Source organism: Petaurus breviceps, unplaced genomic scaffold (genome assembly GCF_028583685.1).
Source record: "Petaurus breviceps papuanus isolate PSGF00001 unplaced genomic scaffold, PetGlider_PUasm1.0 551, whole genome shotgun sequence".
Classification (NCBI taxonomy): domain Eukaryota; kingdom Metazoa; phylum Chordata; class Mammalia; order Diprotodontia; family Petauridae; genus Petaurus; species Petaurus breviceps.
This window is the reverse complement of record NW_027186372.1, coordinates 8,491,459-8,510,572: the sequence shown is the minus strand read 5'-3', so window position 1 is coordinate 8,510,572 and position 19,114 is coordinate 8,491,459. Positions and strand designations below refer to the sequence as shown.

At 39.8% G+C, this 19,114-nt stretch overlaps 1 protein-coding gene across 8 annotated transcripts in view; it reads right to left on the bottom strand.

Moving 5' to 3' along the window:
* Positions 1-2,528: 2,528 nt before the first annotated feature.
* The window catches only part of FBXW11 (F-box and WD repeat domain containing 11), a 91,090-nt gene continuing 74,504 nt past the window's right edge, over positions 2,529-19,114 (bottom strand). For 7 of the 8 annotated variants that reach the window (XM_069102369.1, XM_069102371.1, XM_069102373.1 and 4 more), the window contains 8 exons: positions 16,842-16,979; positions 15,343-15,461; positions 13,798-14,047; positions 12,757-12,875; positions 11,411-11,521; positions 10,458-10,536; positions 9,322-9,508; positions 2,529-5,047 (listed from right to left, as the gene is read on the bottom strand). In XM_069102369.1, coding sequence (XP_068958470.1) covers positions 9,347-9,508; positions 10,458-10,536; positions 11,411-11,521; positions 12,757-12,875; positions 13,798-14,047; positions 15,343-15,461; positions 16,842-16,979 — 978 coding nt within the window. In that variant the 3' untranslated portion in view covers positions 2,529-5,047; positions 9,322-9,346. The remainder of the gene's footprint in view (positions 5,048-9,321; positions 9,509-10,457; positions 10,537-11,410; positions 11,522-12,756; positions 12,876-13,797; positions 14,048-15,342; positions 15,462-16,841; positions 16,980-19,114) is intronic. The other variant, XM_069102370.1, reaches the window with a different exon arrangement.

Sequence of the window (19,114 nt, the reverse complement as noted above, 5' to 3'; positions counted from 1 at the left end):
CCTTCCATTTGACTCCTTTAGAATCTGACTTCTTCCTACCTTCCCAGCTTTACTGTGTATTACTCACCTTCACATACTCTTGCTTCAGTCAAATTCTTGCTTGCTGTTTTCTATTTTCCATCTTGTTGCACAAGCCATTCTCCATGCCTGGAAGATACTCCCTTCTCACCCTCATATCCTACAATTCCTTGCTCACTTCAAGACAGCTCCTGTCACTTCCTACAGGAAGTCTGAGTTATTATCTGGCAGAAATTATTTTGTGTAATTTTTCTCTGGAGATTCTCTGTGCCTTCAGTAGACTATAAGCTCCTTGAGGGCAAGGACTGTTTATTTCTATCTCTGTACCCTGAGTGCCTAGCACATTGCCTGGCACATTGCCCATACTTAATGATTGTTAGACTGAATTGGTGGAAAGACCAGTCAGTCCATTACCAGAACCCAGATGTCACTTCTAGTTCAGTGTGCTTTCCTCTATGCGGTGTCTTGGGGCATTTTTTCTTTTGAGCTCACATCACTTTCATTTCAACAGAATTCTCTTTATATTTAAGATCATATAATCCTGATCTAGACTTGATTTTTGGAGGGCAGTTGGGGTTAAGTAACTTGCCCAAGGTCACACGGCTAGTTTTTTTGTGTGGGTGTTAAGCGTTTGAGGCCAGAACCGAACTCGGGTCCTCCTGACTCCAGGGCCGGCGCTTTACTCACTGCGCCACCTAGCCGCCCCTAGACTCTTTTTTTAAAGGTAAATTTGTTGCTCTGAATTTAACGACAGTTCGGTTATAAAGTATTATTTGCCAACCACAGTTATTTAGAACAAAACAAGCAGAACGCACCTCTGCAGCCCCAAAAAGGGTTGTGGGTTCTGTGCAACTGGTATCTCAAAGTCCTTGTGTCAACATTAATGCGGTTTACTCAAAGGAGAGGCCCTTAACTCTTAGCTTCCACATAATTTTGGCCGGTTACAACTAGAAGGGTTGTAACAGGTCAACTCGTGGTTGTAAGCAGGGCACAGTCCCTCCTGATATCTTGACAATAAAGATGGTGAGAAAAAAAAAAAACCATAAAGGGAAAAAGACTAAAGAAGAGGAAATTGGGGCACCCTAGTACATGGGTACATAGCCTTACATGCTTCCATAGGCCTTGAAGGCATTACTGTATTCCAGCACAACAGAATAAGAAATGCCATATGATACCTCAAAGGACCATTTAAAAGGTTAGATTGTTCAGACTGCACAAAAAGGAAGGGAAGTGATATATTTCAGAAAGATTTCCACTCATGATTACATTTAGAATGCTAACCAGCTTTTAGCTACTTGAAAAAAATCTGGCTTCTCTTAAAACTGTTCTCCAGGTATCTAGGGTTTTAATGTACTAAACAGGGGAAGCTAGGTGGTACAGCAGGTAAAGTACTGCCCCCAGAGCCAGAAGGATCTGAGTTCAAATTTGACCTTAGACATTTACTAGCTGTGTGACCCTGGGCAAGTCACTTAAATTAACCCTGTTTACCTCAATTTCTTCATCTGTAAAATGAGCTGGAGAAGGAAATGGCAAACCACTCCAGCATCTCTGCTAAGAAGACCCCAAAATGGGGTCACGAGTTGGACACAACTGAACATCAATATACTAAATGTGCATAACTGACTAATCAAGGAATTTGTAACTACCAGGGTTGAGGTCTAAATCTACCTGTGCTCTGTCTGCCTGACAGCAAGTGTTCTGAATCTGGGATCCATGAAGGGAGGTGAACTTGGGGAAAAAATACATTATTTCCCCACAAACTTTGAACTGAAATTTAGCTCTTCCTTCCATGCTTTAAAAAGCATGATTCTGCAAGCACCAGATTGCCAGAGGGGGCCATGACATAAAGATACAAAGAAATCTTTAAGAACCCATGGCTAAGAGGATGATTCATTACCATGAGCCACAAGATCTCATTCGTGATGCACAAAAGCCGAATGGGCCCCAGCTGGCTGTTCCATACCTGCCTTCGTAGAACTTTCATAGTGACGAGATCAAAGTTTAATTTTCACTGAAATCAAAATGACACAGAGAGCACTTAAAGGTGCCCGTTTCATATTTCATCCCATAACTGTAAAGCTCAATATTCTGGGGAAGCAATCTTGCATATGGAGGAAGGCAGCCTTGCCAAGGAGAGGTATGGATAGCCTAACCCCACAACCCACAAGGTTCAAGTCAGCTTTCTAGCTAATACTTTTCAAGGCATGCAATTGCATCAGAGGCACAGCTCTCCTATGCTGAAAGCACTTGACCTTTCACCTCATTTTACAATGCAGATGTTTAAAAAAAAAATCCATAAGCCTCAGTTGCATGTCACCAAATTATTGATAACATATTACAGTATTTTTTTTACAAATTCCTTAACAGAGTAATAGAGAAGGAATTATTTTATTAAGATTATTATTAGCTCCAAATTAGTATTTGAAGTAACAAATGCATGAAGCCAAATTAGCTATAATGCAGAATGTCTATAGTTTTTTTGGATGATATTAGTTAGCAATTTTCTGGACAAAGGTCAAACTTTTTTTTTTTATTAAGCACATTCCACAGTACAAAGCTTTAGGTCATGAACAATATCTGTACAATTTAACAGTTTCAATAAGCTGTTCAGACACAAACTTATTTCAAACAGATAATTGGCAAACATAATTAATTACAAGTTAGAAGTAGACTATCCCAGTGCTTTGAAACATTAATATAGCAGTAATGTACAATTGCTCAATTATGGTTAGCAAAACCAAAACCCAGAGTGCAGCCAGGAACGGCTACTATGAATCCCCGAAGTCAGATTCCTTGGGCGCCAAAGATAAAAGTTCACTGCTACGGTTTAATAAGCACAATCCAGAAGTTGTGTGCATATTCAAACACCATGATCTCCCAAGGAAAATGAGGAATTTCCATTTTACACATGCATAAAAAAGGATACTGCTCTCGGAGAAACAATTTGCCATTTTCTTCTGGGCTGCAAGAGCATCTTTTCTTAGCCGGTTTTATATTAAAGCTATAAGATGAAAAGGGTTAAAAGTAAGCCACTTTCACCAACTACTGTCAAGCTTACAAAACTGTGACCTTCCTTCTGCACTTTGAGGTTCCATCATCTCAAAGAAAGAAATCACTTGTAACATATGGGAGGAAGATTTAACTGAAGAAAAAAAAAAAAGGAAAAAAGAAAGAAAAAGAAACTACCCATTGATCCCAACACTTTTCTCAATGCAAAGGATAAAATACAGCAAAGCGATCTGCCCTTTGGTAGTATCTGTGTGTGCTTTCACTGGGAAGAGGTTTGATCCACAAGAGGATGCCACTGTTAGCCATGCTTGTTCACTGCATTTTAATATTAATTTATTGGTCCTTTAAATACCATGGACATTCCTGGATTAAAACAAATGGACAGATAAAACGTAACATTGTACATGAAAAAAGAGCGGCAGCTGACCCTTCAGTGCCAATATGATTTCCAAAGACAGCCGATGTGACAATGTCATTTACACATACTTGAATTTGAGTGCATTTGGAAGCTAAGGGTAACAAAACAAAATCATTTGTTGAAAGCTGCAGTTATAGGAAGCAAATCAAGAGAAATGACATTTGTGAGTTATTCCTTCCCACAGAAGCATGCCACTAAATACATGAGACTGAAAAGGAAAGACAAGGAAACCTTGCAACCCAAGATGGAGGCCCCCAAAAGAGGCCTTCTGCCAAAGGAGATGTCCCATAACAAGACTACAAAGGAACCACATATACCAGCACACACACCAAGCACTGGCCTGGGGCTAGGGCCTAAAAACTAGACGGAGTCTAGACCCAGACAGAGACATGGGAGCCAACAGAGTCTCCTCTCTTGACAGACCAACTACTTCAATTCAGATAGAGTAAAATTAAAAATATAAATACATTTAAATTTTGACTCAGGACATTGTTCAATTTGTGGAGCCAAGTAAATGCTACCAAAAAAAGCTAACTTGTAAGTACTTCAGAATACCATTAAGAAAACAAACAAAAAAAAATTTAAAGGTACATCTATTATACATACTGCAAAACAGAAACAAAACATTTTAATTTTTTAAGCTTAGAAATTACACTTTTAAAACGTAGTTCCCATAAAAAAAATCTTATGAATACTGCACAGAGGATTCTAGAAAAGCCACGTGAACCCCTGGGTGCCAGTCATTGAGAATCTCCCATGGCTAAGTGCTAATACAGTATGCATTAGTGTCTCGGGATCAGGAGGTCCTGACTCCATACACCTTGAGGTTAAACTGTTATGTACATTCTATCTACATGCTGATACAGTATTTTAAATTAGGAGGCAAGCACTCGTGTAAAGGTATGACTATATCAAATATCAGTAAAACAGAGGAAAACGGGAAGAGAGGGTGTTAATAAAAGAAAAGCCAGTGCCATATTACCAGTTGGCAGATATATCTGGTTTACAATTCTTTAAATTAAAAGAAATGAGTGGAGCAGAATTAAAGTAAAATCCAAAATATTATTAAACGATCCAGAAATATTCCCACACGTCCAACACACTCCTTAGAAAACAAGTTCTCGATGCAGAATGACTCGTACGGTCAGAAGGAGGATGCCGACTTCTGAAAGGAACAATGTACATTCTGGGCGTGTGTTTGGCACCCAAATCTCATCAGAGAATGTGATGCTGTTCTTTAAAGTCAGACCAAAGTGCAAAGCAATATAAATTAGGCCAAGTCTTTTCTTGAGTTTTCATTTACTTCTGTAAAACAGATTGTAAATTCAGTTTATATGAAAAATGTCCAGTTGAAGCATTAGGTTTTTCATGGCAGGGAAGGACAGGCGTTTCTTATCTACTTGAAGTCGACGTGACTGTCACAAATGCCTCCAAGTAAACAGTCAGGAGTCAGAGATCGCAAGAAAAATGAGGAGAATTTAGAGTTGTGCTGGTCTGCATCTACACAGCATCTAGAACCGATTCCAACTTCAGACTCAGCTGTGAATGAACACCCGTGGGCATGGGATAGCTGTGCAGCCAGTAGTTCAAGACTGTGGAACCGTGAAAATAATGAAGAACAGATGTGTTACATCTTTACATTTACCTTCGTGCTACCCCACCACCACCATCAAAATACAAGCACAAACCATCTCTTCTCAGCATGCTCTGACTGATCAAATATTCTGGGAAACAGGAATAACAGCACAGTGTATATACAGTGTGCTGGACTTGGAAGCCAGGAAGGAAGACCCGAGTTCAATTCCTGCCTGACACTTGATGGCCGTGACCCTGGGTGGGTCATTTACCCATCTCTCTCAGATTTCTCATCTGTAAAAAGGGGATAATAATAGCAGCTACCTCTCAGGCTAGGATCAAATGAGATAACATTTGCAAAGCACTTGGTAAGCCTCAAAGCACTACATAAAGGCTGGCTATTTATTCCAAATGTGGATAAAATATGCCTACAACAGAACTACAGCATTTAATCTTTCTTCGATGATTCAGAAGCATTTCAAGACCACAAAATGCCTCAGGTCACAAAGAATCACAGAACCTGGGTTATAGAAGGGAGACCTCAGAGATCATCTATCTAGCCCAACCTAAACCTGGCTAGAAATTATTTACAGCCTTCCTAAAGGTGGCTACCTATCCGGTCCCCAGGTGAAGACTTCCAGTGGTAGGAAAACCTCTATTTCCTGAAGCAGTCGATTCATTCTGGGACAGCTCTAATTGAGGGGAAGTACTGTTATAAGTATCAATTACCATGGCAGAAGTACAGAAATGACAACTGCCTGGGAATTTCTGCTAACAGAATGCAACACATTAAAAATTTACTCTATTTTAAAGAAATTTCATTGGAAGAGGCAACACTGTGTATGGGAAAAGCATTTAAACTGTGAGAAAGGAGGCCTGGTTCTGGGCTTGGCTATGACCACAGTTCACTGAGTGACCTTGGGCAGTTTGATGGGGTTCAGTTTCTCTATATGCAGAAGGAGAAGGTCAGAGTAGATGATTTCATGTTTCTTCTAGCTCTAAAATTCCCCAGTCAAAAAATTTTAATGTTACTGGAATGAGCCTTCTGAAAATCTAAATGTGTATCTTAATTTCATAGAAAGTTTTAATCCCATGGGGTGACTAGGTGGTGCAGTGAATAGAGCATGGGCCCTGGAGTCAGGAGGACCTGAGTTCAAATTCAGCCTCAGACACTTAACACAAGAACTAGCCCTGTGACCTTGGGCAAGTCATTTAACCCCAATTGCCTTCCAAAAGCAAAAAAAAAAAAAAAGTTTTAATCCCTTTAAATGTATACAAGTCACCCTTTCTTTTAGAAGAATATAAGTCTGATTTTTTTTAAATTAACCTGAATCCAACTCATCAAATGATCTCATTCATATCTCCTTGGCAAAACTAGCCTTGAACTCCTTGACCCACAATGATCTCTTTAAAATCCTAAAATTCTTGTAGTCAGCACTACATGATGTAGTGTTTGGGGGCAGTGGGGGGGAGGGAGTGGCAGTGGGGGAGGGAACAACATAGTAGAGTGATCCTGGAGATCTGGATTTGAGTTTGGGGTCTGGCACTTACTAGATTACAAAATCTTGGGTAATTCACTTAAACTGCTCTGAGCACAACTTCCTCTTCCGTAAATGGGGATAAGAATGTTTAATACTACCTATTTCCCAGAGTTGTTGTGGGGGAAATGTTTTACAAACTCTAAAGTACTAGGGAAATGTGTACGATTAGAATCATTATCTTAATAAAGATGTGTTATGGAATTACATCATTATGTTGGTTTTGGAAAAAACCAAAAACTACATTAAGCTTAGAATTTCCAGAATCCAGGCAACCATAAAGCCCAAGTAATCAGAATCATTTTACTATACAATGATGATCAACCTTCATAATGGTGACTTAGACATACCCCAAGATCCTTGCTCACATCTAACTGTATTCTCATTCTTTTCAATTGGTAATGCAACTTATGCTACATATGTCTCAGTAAAACATAACATACAAGTAATACAGACATGCTAATCCTTAGGCATTCCAAATGAAAGCAAATTTTATGTGTTCCTTTGTTTGGAACCCATGTGAAACACAAATTTAAAGTATGCAGTATTTCAGTATTTTATGATTTAAAAGAGGAAAATAGATAACACCACTATCCATTAAACTATCCTTTTTTGTATATGTGGATCTGGCAAGCTGTCTTCCAAATGTACTAAAAATATTCGGTAATAAAGAAAAACCATTTTAACATTTTTAATAAAAATTACACAAAATGGAGAGATAAAAACAATAACCCAGGAGTATTTTCTCCGGGAGATAAATGAGGGGAATAAATGAGCATTAACAAAGAATCTGTGAATAAATCTAATTCCTACATTTCCTACACTTCCTGAGCAAAGGACCTGCCTAACTAAATTTTAGCTGGGAGACTTTCACTTATTTAATAGTGAAAGCATCTTTAAGAGTGGGTTTTTCTTGTAGCACTTAGATCTTAGTATCTTAGCATATCATATGGTAACAATTTTTGTCATGTTACAATAAATGAAAAGAATTCAAAAAAAGGCAATAAAATCCTTGTAGCTGACTGCCAGGGCTGTCAAAAGCAATTTGCTTTGAAGAAGCAAACACATTTGGAACCTTGTAAAAGAGGTTCATTGCTTGTATTAGGTCTTTGGGACCCACCACCTGAAAGAGCAGATAACATTTTCCATTGATTTACAGTTTATCGTCATAATGAAACATGGTAGGCAATGATCTTTACAGAGTTGTTTTTAAGACTTCTTGAACGGGGAAACACACACACACACACACACACACACACACACACACATTTCTTCATACCTGAGATAATCATATATAGAGGTGATTACTACACCTCAACTAAAGAAATTCTGTTTGGGATAAACCAGAAAGCTATTCAAAAATATATTGAATTTGTGGCATTTTATTAGAGGAAGGTACTAAAATGAAATAGAAAAAAAATTTTTTTTCAAGTCTCAAATTTACTTGAACTTTGTGCTTTCCCAAGTTGAGAGCTTTCAGAATATATATCAGAAACTGCAAAAGAGGTATATTCCCCCTCTTCACAGGAACTCTGATCATTTGTGTGTGCATGCCCATGGCTACATATTTCTACTATTGTTTTTTTGACATTCATGAAGTCCATCTAACCCCATTAGAAGGTAGGCCTCCTAACGTCAGTGAAGAATCTTAGCTTCTTCCTTTATCACTCTCCACACTGTCTAAGTATAGAGTCCTATTCAGTAAATATTGAATGTGATGAAAACTTTTGGATTTTCAGTTAGTAGGGTGTACCATAATCAATTTATCCAAGGAGAGGAGATTGTAAAGAAAGAATAATTCCCATTAAAAATTCAGAGATTCTGGTCAGTCTCCATGAAGCAGTGTCATAAAGCTAGAACCTGGAGAAGAAACTGTGTTTGGCTCTGACGACACAACATGTGGACTCAAAGAAACATGGCAGTCGTGATGACAGCATTCTTCCACTCCCTCTTTTTGGTCTTGACAAGGGCTGGAGAATTCTCCTCTGTATGGTTATCTTTCAGCACTGATTTTTTTTCTTTTTTTTTAAATGAGGTATGAAGAATAATCATTTGTGATTGCTACTCCCACACTCTCCAAAGGGAATTTCAGAGATTGTGCCCCAGAGGACTTTGGGAACTTACCCTCTTGGGCCAGGCTGTCCTGATTGGTGAAAACTCACCATATCTAGGCTGCCAAAACCCTAAGCACACTTCTACCCTGACCACTTTCCAGCCTATACACCCCCTCTTTCCATATGCTCCCCCCCCTTTCCACCACTTCCTCAACCAAGGCAATACCATAATCGCTTTTGGAAAGAGCGGCAATTCGAATGACTCCCTATGACCCCACTCAAAATCTCTATGACTTTCCAGAGGAAATATACAGAAGACTCATAGCTATCTACCTACCTACCCAGGATAGACAGATGTAGATAGATAGATAGGTAGAGAGACAGAGTATCCCACAATTGGAATATAAACTCCTTGAGGACAGGGCCGACCTATTTCTGCGTTTGCAAACCCAGCACAATGCACAGGCTTTATAAATACATTCAAGTCAAAAGGGCAGGAAAGAAGGACACAAGGGAGACTCAAAGAAGAATCCAAAGGACTTTGATCTCCTACTTTCCTGAGTCCTCTAACAGTGACTAAAAGCATTTAGAGAAGATGACCTGATAACAAAGATTCAACTTGTATAACATCACATCTGAATCATCACTACAATCAAATAGCAAATGGCAAACACACAGCTAAGAATAGCAAGTAAACAAAAAAGTATACCTGATGTGGGTAAAAGTGCAGACTGTTATCTGGAGATGTAAGTGTATGTTCTAGAGGGAGAACGAGTCTCATTCTGGGCACTGGGGGGCACATTTAGGAAATCCCAAATCAGAATAGTGTCATCGTGGGAGCTACTGATGATCTGAAATTCATCAAACTGCAGCCGAAACACCCGTCCAGAATGTTCCTGTAAAACCAAACAGATTCATAATGAAGTAAGATCTAAACTTTCTGGAATGCTCCACGCTGTGGCTTTTAGCATGAGGACACATCACTGTTGTTTTTACTGGTTCCCTGGTAGACTTCCTAGAGCACAGCTGAATGGGCTGTCTATGGGGAACAATGACTTCCCTGTCACTGGGAACTCTTGTTTTAGCCCAGCCTTGGTGTAAAGGATCCCACAGGACTGGGCTAGAATGAAGACAAGATTCCTTTCCAGTACGGGATTCTGTAGCTGAGTGATTTGCCCTTTTCAGGACTAGGTTTCCTAATCTATAAGATGAGGGTATCATTCTGGATGACAGTTTCTTACCCTGGGGTCAGCAGAGGTCCACGGAGGATTTATATGTTTATTTCAATATACATGGTTTCTTTTATAATCCTAAAGGTTTTATTGTATTCATTTAAAAATATGATTCCGAGAAAGGATCCCTAGGTTTCATTTGACTGCCAAAGGATCCATGACACAAAATTGGGTAAGAACTTCTGCATTAAATGGCCTCTGAACTTTACTGCAGAAGCCATCATTTGAATACTTTGTTCTCCATTCCAAGAGCACATTTCTTCAATCTATTCCATAGCTTTATATTTGTGCCCCACATTTTTAGGTGTTTTGGAAACATTTCTTTTTGGAAGTAGGCATTCCTACTTTTAAACGGCCAGAAGACTGACCCAAGCTCAAAGAAGCGTTTACAGTTATTCAATTCCAACTCCAGGGTCAATATACTTTTGGAAAAAGGCTTACTGGAACAGAGATATCAAGTTCTCTCTAATTCGGGTTAACAAAACAAACTCATCTGAAGGTACTTTTTAAGGCCTGAAAGGTTTAAGAACTTTAACTTGCGATGTAAGTTCACCTGCAAACAGACATGCTTCTGCAGATGGTCTCAATACATAGAAATGGAAAAAATACATACCACCAATGTACGCAAGCATAATGTGCTTGCTGGTGCCCGGGGGTCAAGAGCAGCTTGCAAATCCCAAACCTTGATTTTTCTAGAACATAAAAATAATGTGAAATAAGATTTTGCTGAGTAGAAAAGAAACACAATAAAATAAAAGGAAACGGAAAACCTGATTTAATTTCAGTGCTCATTCTTTCTGCTTGCAAGAGTGGAGGTGACAGCGTTTGCTTTCTAATTTTCAAGGCTGAAGGTAAATATGCATTTGGATACATCTCTTATGTCTCCATCCTGCTCCTCTCCCCCCCCCCCCATTGAAGATAAGGATCCTCCTTATTTATTTTAGCATTTTGCTGGAGGAAGTCTTGGCCACGCTACAGTGTACTCTAGAGAGGATGGCCTATAGAGATGACATTTAGTAGCAATAGTTGCCTTATAAGTCAATGGATAGCTAGGTCTAATTTGGGCTCCACAGGCTCTAATGATGTTATTCTGCCACCCACAGGCCTTCTGGACAGAGAAATGTTATTGGAGTATAAGGAAGAAAAATTATTAGCCAGGAAGTTCTAGTCCCTGTATTTCTTATAGTTCTAAGGTCACCGCTGATACAATTTTAACAATACAGTTGTTTGAAGGGGCAGCCAGGTAGGACAGCGAGTAAGAGCACCGGCTCCAGTGTTGAGAAGACCTGGAGATCGAATCCCGGGCTCAGACACATAGCACCCACCCAGAAACACCTGGCCATGTAACCTTGAGCAAGTTACTTAACCCCGATTGCTTAGGGGTGGCCAGGTAGCACAGCGAGTAAGAGCACCGGCTCCAGTGTCGGGATGACCTGGGGATCGAATCCGGGCTCAGACACTCAGCACCCACCCAGAAACACCTGGCCGTGTAACCTTGAGCAAGTTACTTAACCCCAATTGCTTAAAAAAAAAAAAACAATACAGTTGTTTGTTTTAAACACATACCCATCATAGGCTCCGCTCACAATCCTCTTGTTATCAAATCGGATGCACCGGACTAATTCTTCATGTCCTTCTAAAACCCTCAAACATGCACCGCACTCAATATCCCATAGCCTTAAACAAGAAATGGAGTGTTGTCAGGCAGATGGCGCATGGTGTACCAAAATGCCCTGCCTCACTGTTATCTCGTATCACATGATCACAACACACAACATAGAAAGCACTGCTTGTGGAAAACATGTTTCAATTATGAGAACTGGTAGTGCACTTGATTCCTTGCTGTTCTCATTCTTTTTCTTGGTTGCTGGTAAGAGAATGTGGTCAAATAAATTCCTGGTGAATTCTGGGTAGGAAAGGAAAAGCCTGCTCGAGGGAGGTGGATCAAGGATCCCTAATGCCAATCCATATACCAATGTCCCAAAGTGAAAACTGCTCCTGCTCCCTCCCTTTATGGAATACAAGGCACTGGAGGTGGGGGGCGCACGGCAAGCCCATTCCCCAGAGGCTCAGTGAAAACCAGATGCAATACTAAAAAACATGGGGGATGGTTTCCACATTTCTGATGAGAGCTGCAAGTGAGGCTGAGAATACCGTCTTTTACTTGACCTGGACTAAGGAACAAATTTGTTTCCCAATCATCGAGAGATGCCTATCAGTTAAGTAATGACTTGGGAGATTTAAATGCAATGGATAAATCCATCCCCCTGTTTTTAATCTGACTTATCTGGCAAATATTGATGGAAAGAGGATTTTTATTAAATGTCCTTCTACCTTATATATTACTCGCTGATTTTCTAGGCTGTCTTAAAAAAAAAAAAAGACAAAGCAACACAAATAATAACCACCCAAAAAAAGGGGAAAAAATAGAAGACCAAGAATATGGCGTGTGGATGCAAGAGTTAACTCTAGAATAACCTTGTGACACTACTAGTCCAGCATCACATCCATATCACATCTTCAAACAAATGTTCTTAGCATTCTTAATATGCAGTTTCTCTGATCTATCCTGAATGAAAAGCAGCTCAGCACTGATTATTAGAATTCAAGAGTACTAACAAAACTGAGGCAAGCCAAGATGACGATTTCTCACATTTATCCACTGCCAACTATGGCAAGCATCACATCCACAATGAAAAGCCGTGTCCCAAGATTCAGCCTGTAAGTCAAAGTCCACTGAATTTTAGAATGTTAAAAATCAAAAAGATACGCAGGAGGACTGAAAATAGTCTTTAAAAATCGAAGCATAAGTTTTATTTCCCTGGCAAATCTCCAAGTGTTTGGGGTATAAATCCCAAGCTACCATTATTCATGTAAAACTATCCGCATGGTAAAGAATCATTTCCACTCACCTAATGGTATTGTCTGAGGACCCACTTACAACTAGTCGATCCCTATACTGAAGGCAGGCAATGCCACGCTTGTGCCCATTCAGAGTACGCACAAATTCACAGGTACTTGTGCTCCAGACCTGCAGGATAAATTATAAATGTTTTACAACTGAACAAAAAAATTTCCATAGTACTTTAGAAAAATTACAGGTTCAAAGAACATTTGGTTATAAAATATGATCTAAAAACCTAAAAAACTAGAAGCCTGCCCTGGAGGACAAGTTGGATGTAGAGGTTTTTTGCCTGATGGGATAAAACACTGGCTTGGAAAACAGGGAAGCTATGGAATCTCCATCCCCAGAGATCATCCAGGAGGGTTTAGACACTCACTTGCCTGAAGGCAAGGGTCCCTTCCAGCCAGGGATTCTTATGTCTTTCCTCCAAAGGCTAACCAACCATGGACGGATGTGGTTCCTTTTTCATGTTTGGGCCCCACCCATTCTTTTCTTTCCTGTTTCTGCCTTTTCTTCTCAATGACTCATAACCCTATTTATGTAGAATAGTTTGTAATTTATGAAATCATTTGCATAAGACATTCACACAACAAAATACTGAAGCTAAAGAGAAATGACAGGGCCACCAAAGTAACCAAACTGCCCAAGGCCACTTTCTTATATCTATATTATATCTGTGTGTGTGTGTGCACACACATCTTTCTGTGTTCATGCATTTGGCATTTGTGTACATACATTAATCTCTCTCTCTCTCACACACACACACACACACGCACACACGCACACACAACCCCCACAATAGCTCACCAACAGGACACATTTTCACCAAATGCTGAAAGGTCACACTTTTTCATCCCTCTTGTCTGTGACTCTAACAGCACCAAGGGTGAAATGACCAGAAGGGGGCACTCTGAGGATACTGAAAGAGGTTTTCTCTGTGTATTGCCAATTCCACCCTGGTATAAAACCCACCCAAGTTCCCCCGTCTTGAGCTCTTGAAAATAAACGTATGAAGGTCAATCAAGACATTTTTTTTCCTTAAACTTACTTTAATGGTCCTGTCACCAGAAGCAGAGACAATGTACTTGTCATCAAAGTCAACCACATTAACTGCTGCTCGGTGGCCAACCAAGACACGTCGAAGCGTGATATCAGTGGGTGACGCCATGTCCCACACAGCAATGGACCTGTCCTTTGAACAAGTCACCATTAAGCCATTGCTGAAGCGCAGGTGAAGGACTGCCTCATTGTGGTGGATCAATGTATTCAGAACTTCTCCTGTGTTCACATCCCAAACTCTAAAGGGAGAGAAAAGTGTAATGCGAAGTTGAACTTGTGAAAAGTATTTCTTCATGCTATGGACCTCAATATCAGCAAATGCACATACACATAAGTGTCTTCTATGTTAAAAAGTTGTATTGATGTCTTTTGTTTGTACGTCATATTCATTTCCCCAAGTCCTTACTACCCCCATTTCCTCAAATACCTCTACTGCCCTTTTTAAGGGGGAAAAAAAGGTTAAATAAAAACAGATAATAGCAACTGAATTTGCAAGCATACATAGGTGAGGGACTGCTTGCTGATGACTCAGATTTGTCTGGGCACCCTGAAACTCAAATTTAAAACAAGTGATATTAAAAGCAACTTTCCTATTTGCCATAATTCTAGGAAAGTGTTGAGATTAGAATGATGGAAGAAAGATAAGTGGGAAGCAAGTAACTGCTTCAGGCACAAAGTTCTTTAAACCACAAAGACATTTTTCATCTGACTGAGTTTCCTCAAAGTTACAATTTACCTTTCGAAATCCAGATGTCCCCTATGCCACTTTATTCCCCCAACATTCCTGGTACCCCAATGTTTGGCAGACTACTTGTATGCCTCCCAATCATCTTTCTTCCTGCTCAGTTGGGGAGAGTGCTCATAGGATTATTTTTCAATCTGAAAGGAACCCCAAAATCACACAGCCATTTTATTAAAGAAATTAAGTCCTTCAGAAAGGAAGTGACTTTCCCAAGGCCACACGAATGTGACAGACCTGAGACTCAAAAGGTTTTATGATTCTAAATCCAGTGTGTTCTTTCCAGCCCAGTATGTTGACTCCTCAGGTCATCTCTTGCTGTAACTGCCTCCCTGAACCCAGAGGCCCAGGCCACAGGCTAGACCCCAGTTTCGCTACAAGGTAGAGAAACAGGGGCGGCTAGGTGGCGCAATGAATAGAGCACCGGCCCTGGAGTCAGAAGGAGTTCAATTCCAGTCTCAGATACAACACAAAAACTAGCTGTGTGACCTTAGGCAAGTCACTTAAACCCAATTGCCCTACCATCCCCCTTCAAAAAGAAAAAAAAAAAAAACCCACAAACAAAAAACCCAAACCATACCCCCACCCCCACCAAAAAAAAAAAAAAAGAGTAACAAGTATCAGGCAGTGTCAAGAAAAAGAAAGAGTCCTACAAAGCTGCACAGAAGGAAAGCAGCAGGGTGGCCGACAGACAAAAGGACCAGGGGGAGAAAGTCTCAAAAGGGAGGGGGAAGGAAGCAAGGCAGCTTTGCAGACAAGAAGATTGGCTCAGCTATGTGGCCTTACTGTGCTCACCTCACTGTGGAGTCAGAGGAGCCAGTTACAATAACCCTCTCGTCATACTGCAGACAAAGAACCGAACCTGTATGTCCTGTTAGTATTTTCAAACATTCCAAACTGGTTTTATCCCAAATCTGTTGAGACACAAGGGCGATCATGCATCATGTTAGTAAATCACTTTCTTGACAATGCAATTGCTTCACTTACTTGATTCTCTAAACCACAGAACAGATAAATGCTTGTACAGCCTTATCAGTTAAGAAATAGCAGGAAGGAGAGGTATATAACAATAATTGAAAGAGCGCTGCTGACTTGTAGCCCAATGATTAGCAATCCAGGCTCTCCCTTTAAAGCATCTATGCCCCTTGCCTTTTTAGCTCTTGTATTGACACAAAAGTCAAGAGAGAAGAAAATATCTTAAGTCACTTAAGGTTATGTAGTTCTATGGTAGAGGAGAAATCTTTATAAGGAACTGACCAGTGAGCAGAAAAGTCAAATATTTAATACAAAGCAATCATGGATATTAAAGAAAAAAACTTATTGTTGTATAATTAGCATTTAAAAGGAAATACAATTTGCTTATTGCAAATTATTCTTACACAGTCATTATATGTTGCATACCCCTGACAAAAAAAAACTTATAAGGCTTTAAAATTCATTAAAAAAAAAAAACAAATGAATTATCTCTCTTTAGACAATCTATAATTCAGACTGGTCTCTCTTCAGATACTTGAAAATCAAGAGATTTTTCTGCACTTGACCATGGTTAAAGAACCCACCAAGGAGTGGCTAGGTGGCACAGTGAGTAGAGCACCAGCCCTGGAGTCAGGAGCACCTGAGTTCAAATCTGGCCTCAGTCACTTAACCCTTACTAGCCATGTGACCTTGGGCAAGACACTTAACCCCAATTGTCCTGCCTTCCCCCCTCAAAAAAAAAAAAAAGTTTAACATTCTGTTAAGCCTGAAAATTAAGATTCCAAAAAGGTAACCCCAAGTCTGACCTCTAGGATACTGAACGCAAAATGAAATATGAATTAGGTCAAATCTATATCAGGGAAATACGTGTTAATGCCACAGTTTTATATACTTAAAACTGAATTGAAATTTTATAGCTGGGTCAACCATTTTGCTGCATTACTTGAGTACTTCTCACAAACTGCAAATGCTAATGGTATTTTGGCAGAACAGGAAATTAAATCAGTGACTCATTCCAATAGCAATTTATGCTTACTAACAGTTTGACCAAAAAATGTTAAGCCTGGCATTTTCTTTGTATTTGACAATGGAGTGTGTATCTGTGTGTCTCTGTCTTTGGAGGCTAGAGAACAAGGTAATACAAAGGCCTGGATGAGTAACAGAAAAATACCAGTATGTGGCTCTGGTCTAGTCAGATAAAAGGCTGCCAGGGATAAAGAAAACAGATACATTAAGTCATCTGGACTAGAGAGAAAAATTGTTATCACATATGATATCAAATCAATAATTGTAATTTTAAAAAGCCCCAATACACTCACCTTAATAGAGTTATCCCGTAAGCCACTGATAATCTTTTCATCATCATACTGTAAACAGTAGACACCTTTACTATTTTCCGAGCGGCACTGAATTCTCTGCAAGTTATGTCTCCCACACCTCCAATTAGATTCTATAGTCTAGGAAGAAGAGGGTAGGAGATATGTTATGATTGAAAAAAATATTCAGTTTAGGTACAGAATTTTACCCCACTTCCAAAAATGTCAAATCACGGGTCTCCAGGTTGCAGATATATATAACTAACTATGAGCAAACTCACGCACGGTTATTCTCTATTTTTTTGCTAAACAAGCAACTATCAGAAGACTTTTGAGGGGTCTTTATTTTCTAGCTGAGGAAAATACAATCCTACTGAGAATCCAATACAAGAATCTTCTTTCCACCCACAGTATGTATATGCACACCCTTGTATGTATGTACATATACGTATATACAACACACACATGTATAATGACACAGGCATTTCTGATTGCCTAATAGCTAATAAAGTGTGATAAAAGACTAAAAAATATCCAACATATGTGTGAGTGTGTGGAACTACTTTGTGTGGGTAAGGATAAGGTCCCTGCCTTTGAGGAAACTGCACCTGACTTGAGGAAACAGGATACATGTGGAAGAAAGAGAAGTAGTGATACCAGATAACTGGTGATAAATAGTTTATTCTACAGGCAACTTGGAACCACAGGTTTTTGAAAAGGGTAGCGATAACTGCAAAACCATGTTTTAGAAAGATTAATCTAAACAGGATGATGGCTTTTAAGGATCAAAGGACATACAAAGTTGTTCCCTTAAGAAAACCTAAGTCTAGTCCACTAGGCCTTGAAATTCAGGGTCTATATAGAAACAAGAACTAAAGCTTGACATAAGGCTATTGCTGAAAGGATTATTTATCTTCAGTAGTACAGGCTTAACTGCATTAATTATTGTTTGCTGAAGTAGGGATGTACTGCACAAGCTGAGATCTCTTGAAACTGAGGCACTATCACACTATCAATAGAGGGAGTTATCACAGAAAGCACTGAATTAGTGCCTTTGTTGATATCTTATAGCCGATCTGTAGCTACTCATATTTTACAAGCCATGGGGAAGTCTTCCGAATACTGAAACCAATCCCTACACTTGAGAGAGGGCTTACCAGCAAGGGGCAGATAAAAGGATGGAATGCAGTAAGAGATCAAGATGAGGAAATTAAGCAAATTCCTATAGTCTCCTGAGTCAAAGCATCAAAGGACAATTTCATTATTTAAAGTGATTTCCCAGAATACCCTATATACTCAGATGTAAATCTGAGCATAAATGTACTCCAACAGCTGAGTAGAAATGATTTATAAATGACTTGCTGTTTGGGACTCTCCCCATCTCTGCTCCCCTCCATTAGTGCAGAGAATCGAGGGCTAACCAGATAAACAATTTTTATGTGGGTCGAAGCCATAAATAATTTTGCAAACTAAAACCAGTACTTGGAGATGGTGGAGACAGGTGTTATAAATAATACATTCTATGTCTGGCATTCACAGCAGAAGGGTTACTGTATTTTAACCCAGCTGCCCTCTAAAGGTTTCCTAGCAAGGTCCTTCAAGTTCCCAGTACCATGAGAGCACTGAGCCACCAATGACTATGGATGTGCAGGATTGACAGCAGTGTCATCCCCAGGCAATCCTGGGAGAGGGTGCAGTTTCTTTCTATCACTAAGCCATCTTTAAAGGCACAGATCCCTACAAGACCTCACACACAATGAGCTCAAGTAAAAGAAAGACTAAGTAATGGGAAAGGAAAGGAATGGAGAGAAATTTTTTTTGAGGGCAATTGGGGTTAAGTGACTTGCCCAAGATCACATGGCTAGTAAGTGTTAAGTATCTGACACCGGATCTGAACTCAGGTCCTCCTGACTTCAGGGCCAGTGCTCTATTCACTGTGCCACCTGGCTGCCCTGAGAGAAATTTTTAAACAGCTCAAAGCTGAACAAAAGGAACACCACCTTGTCTGTTAGGATGATATGGGGCTTCAATGTTCAAGGTTTTCAAGAAGGTAACAGACAAGCAATCAACTGTCCTAGACAGTTGACAGTACTACCAGCACAGGGGGTTAAAGAACAGATGAACTCTTTTTTTTTTTTTTTTAAAGCAATCGGGGTTAAGTAACTTGCTCAAGGTTACACGGCCAGTTATTATTTCTGGGTGTGGTGCTGAGTATCTGAGCCCGGATTTGATCCAGGTCATCCCGACACTGGAGCCGGTGCTCTTACTCGCTGAGC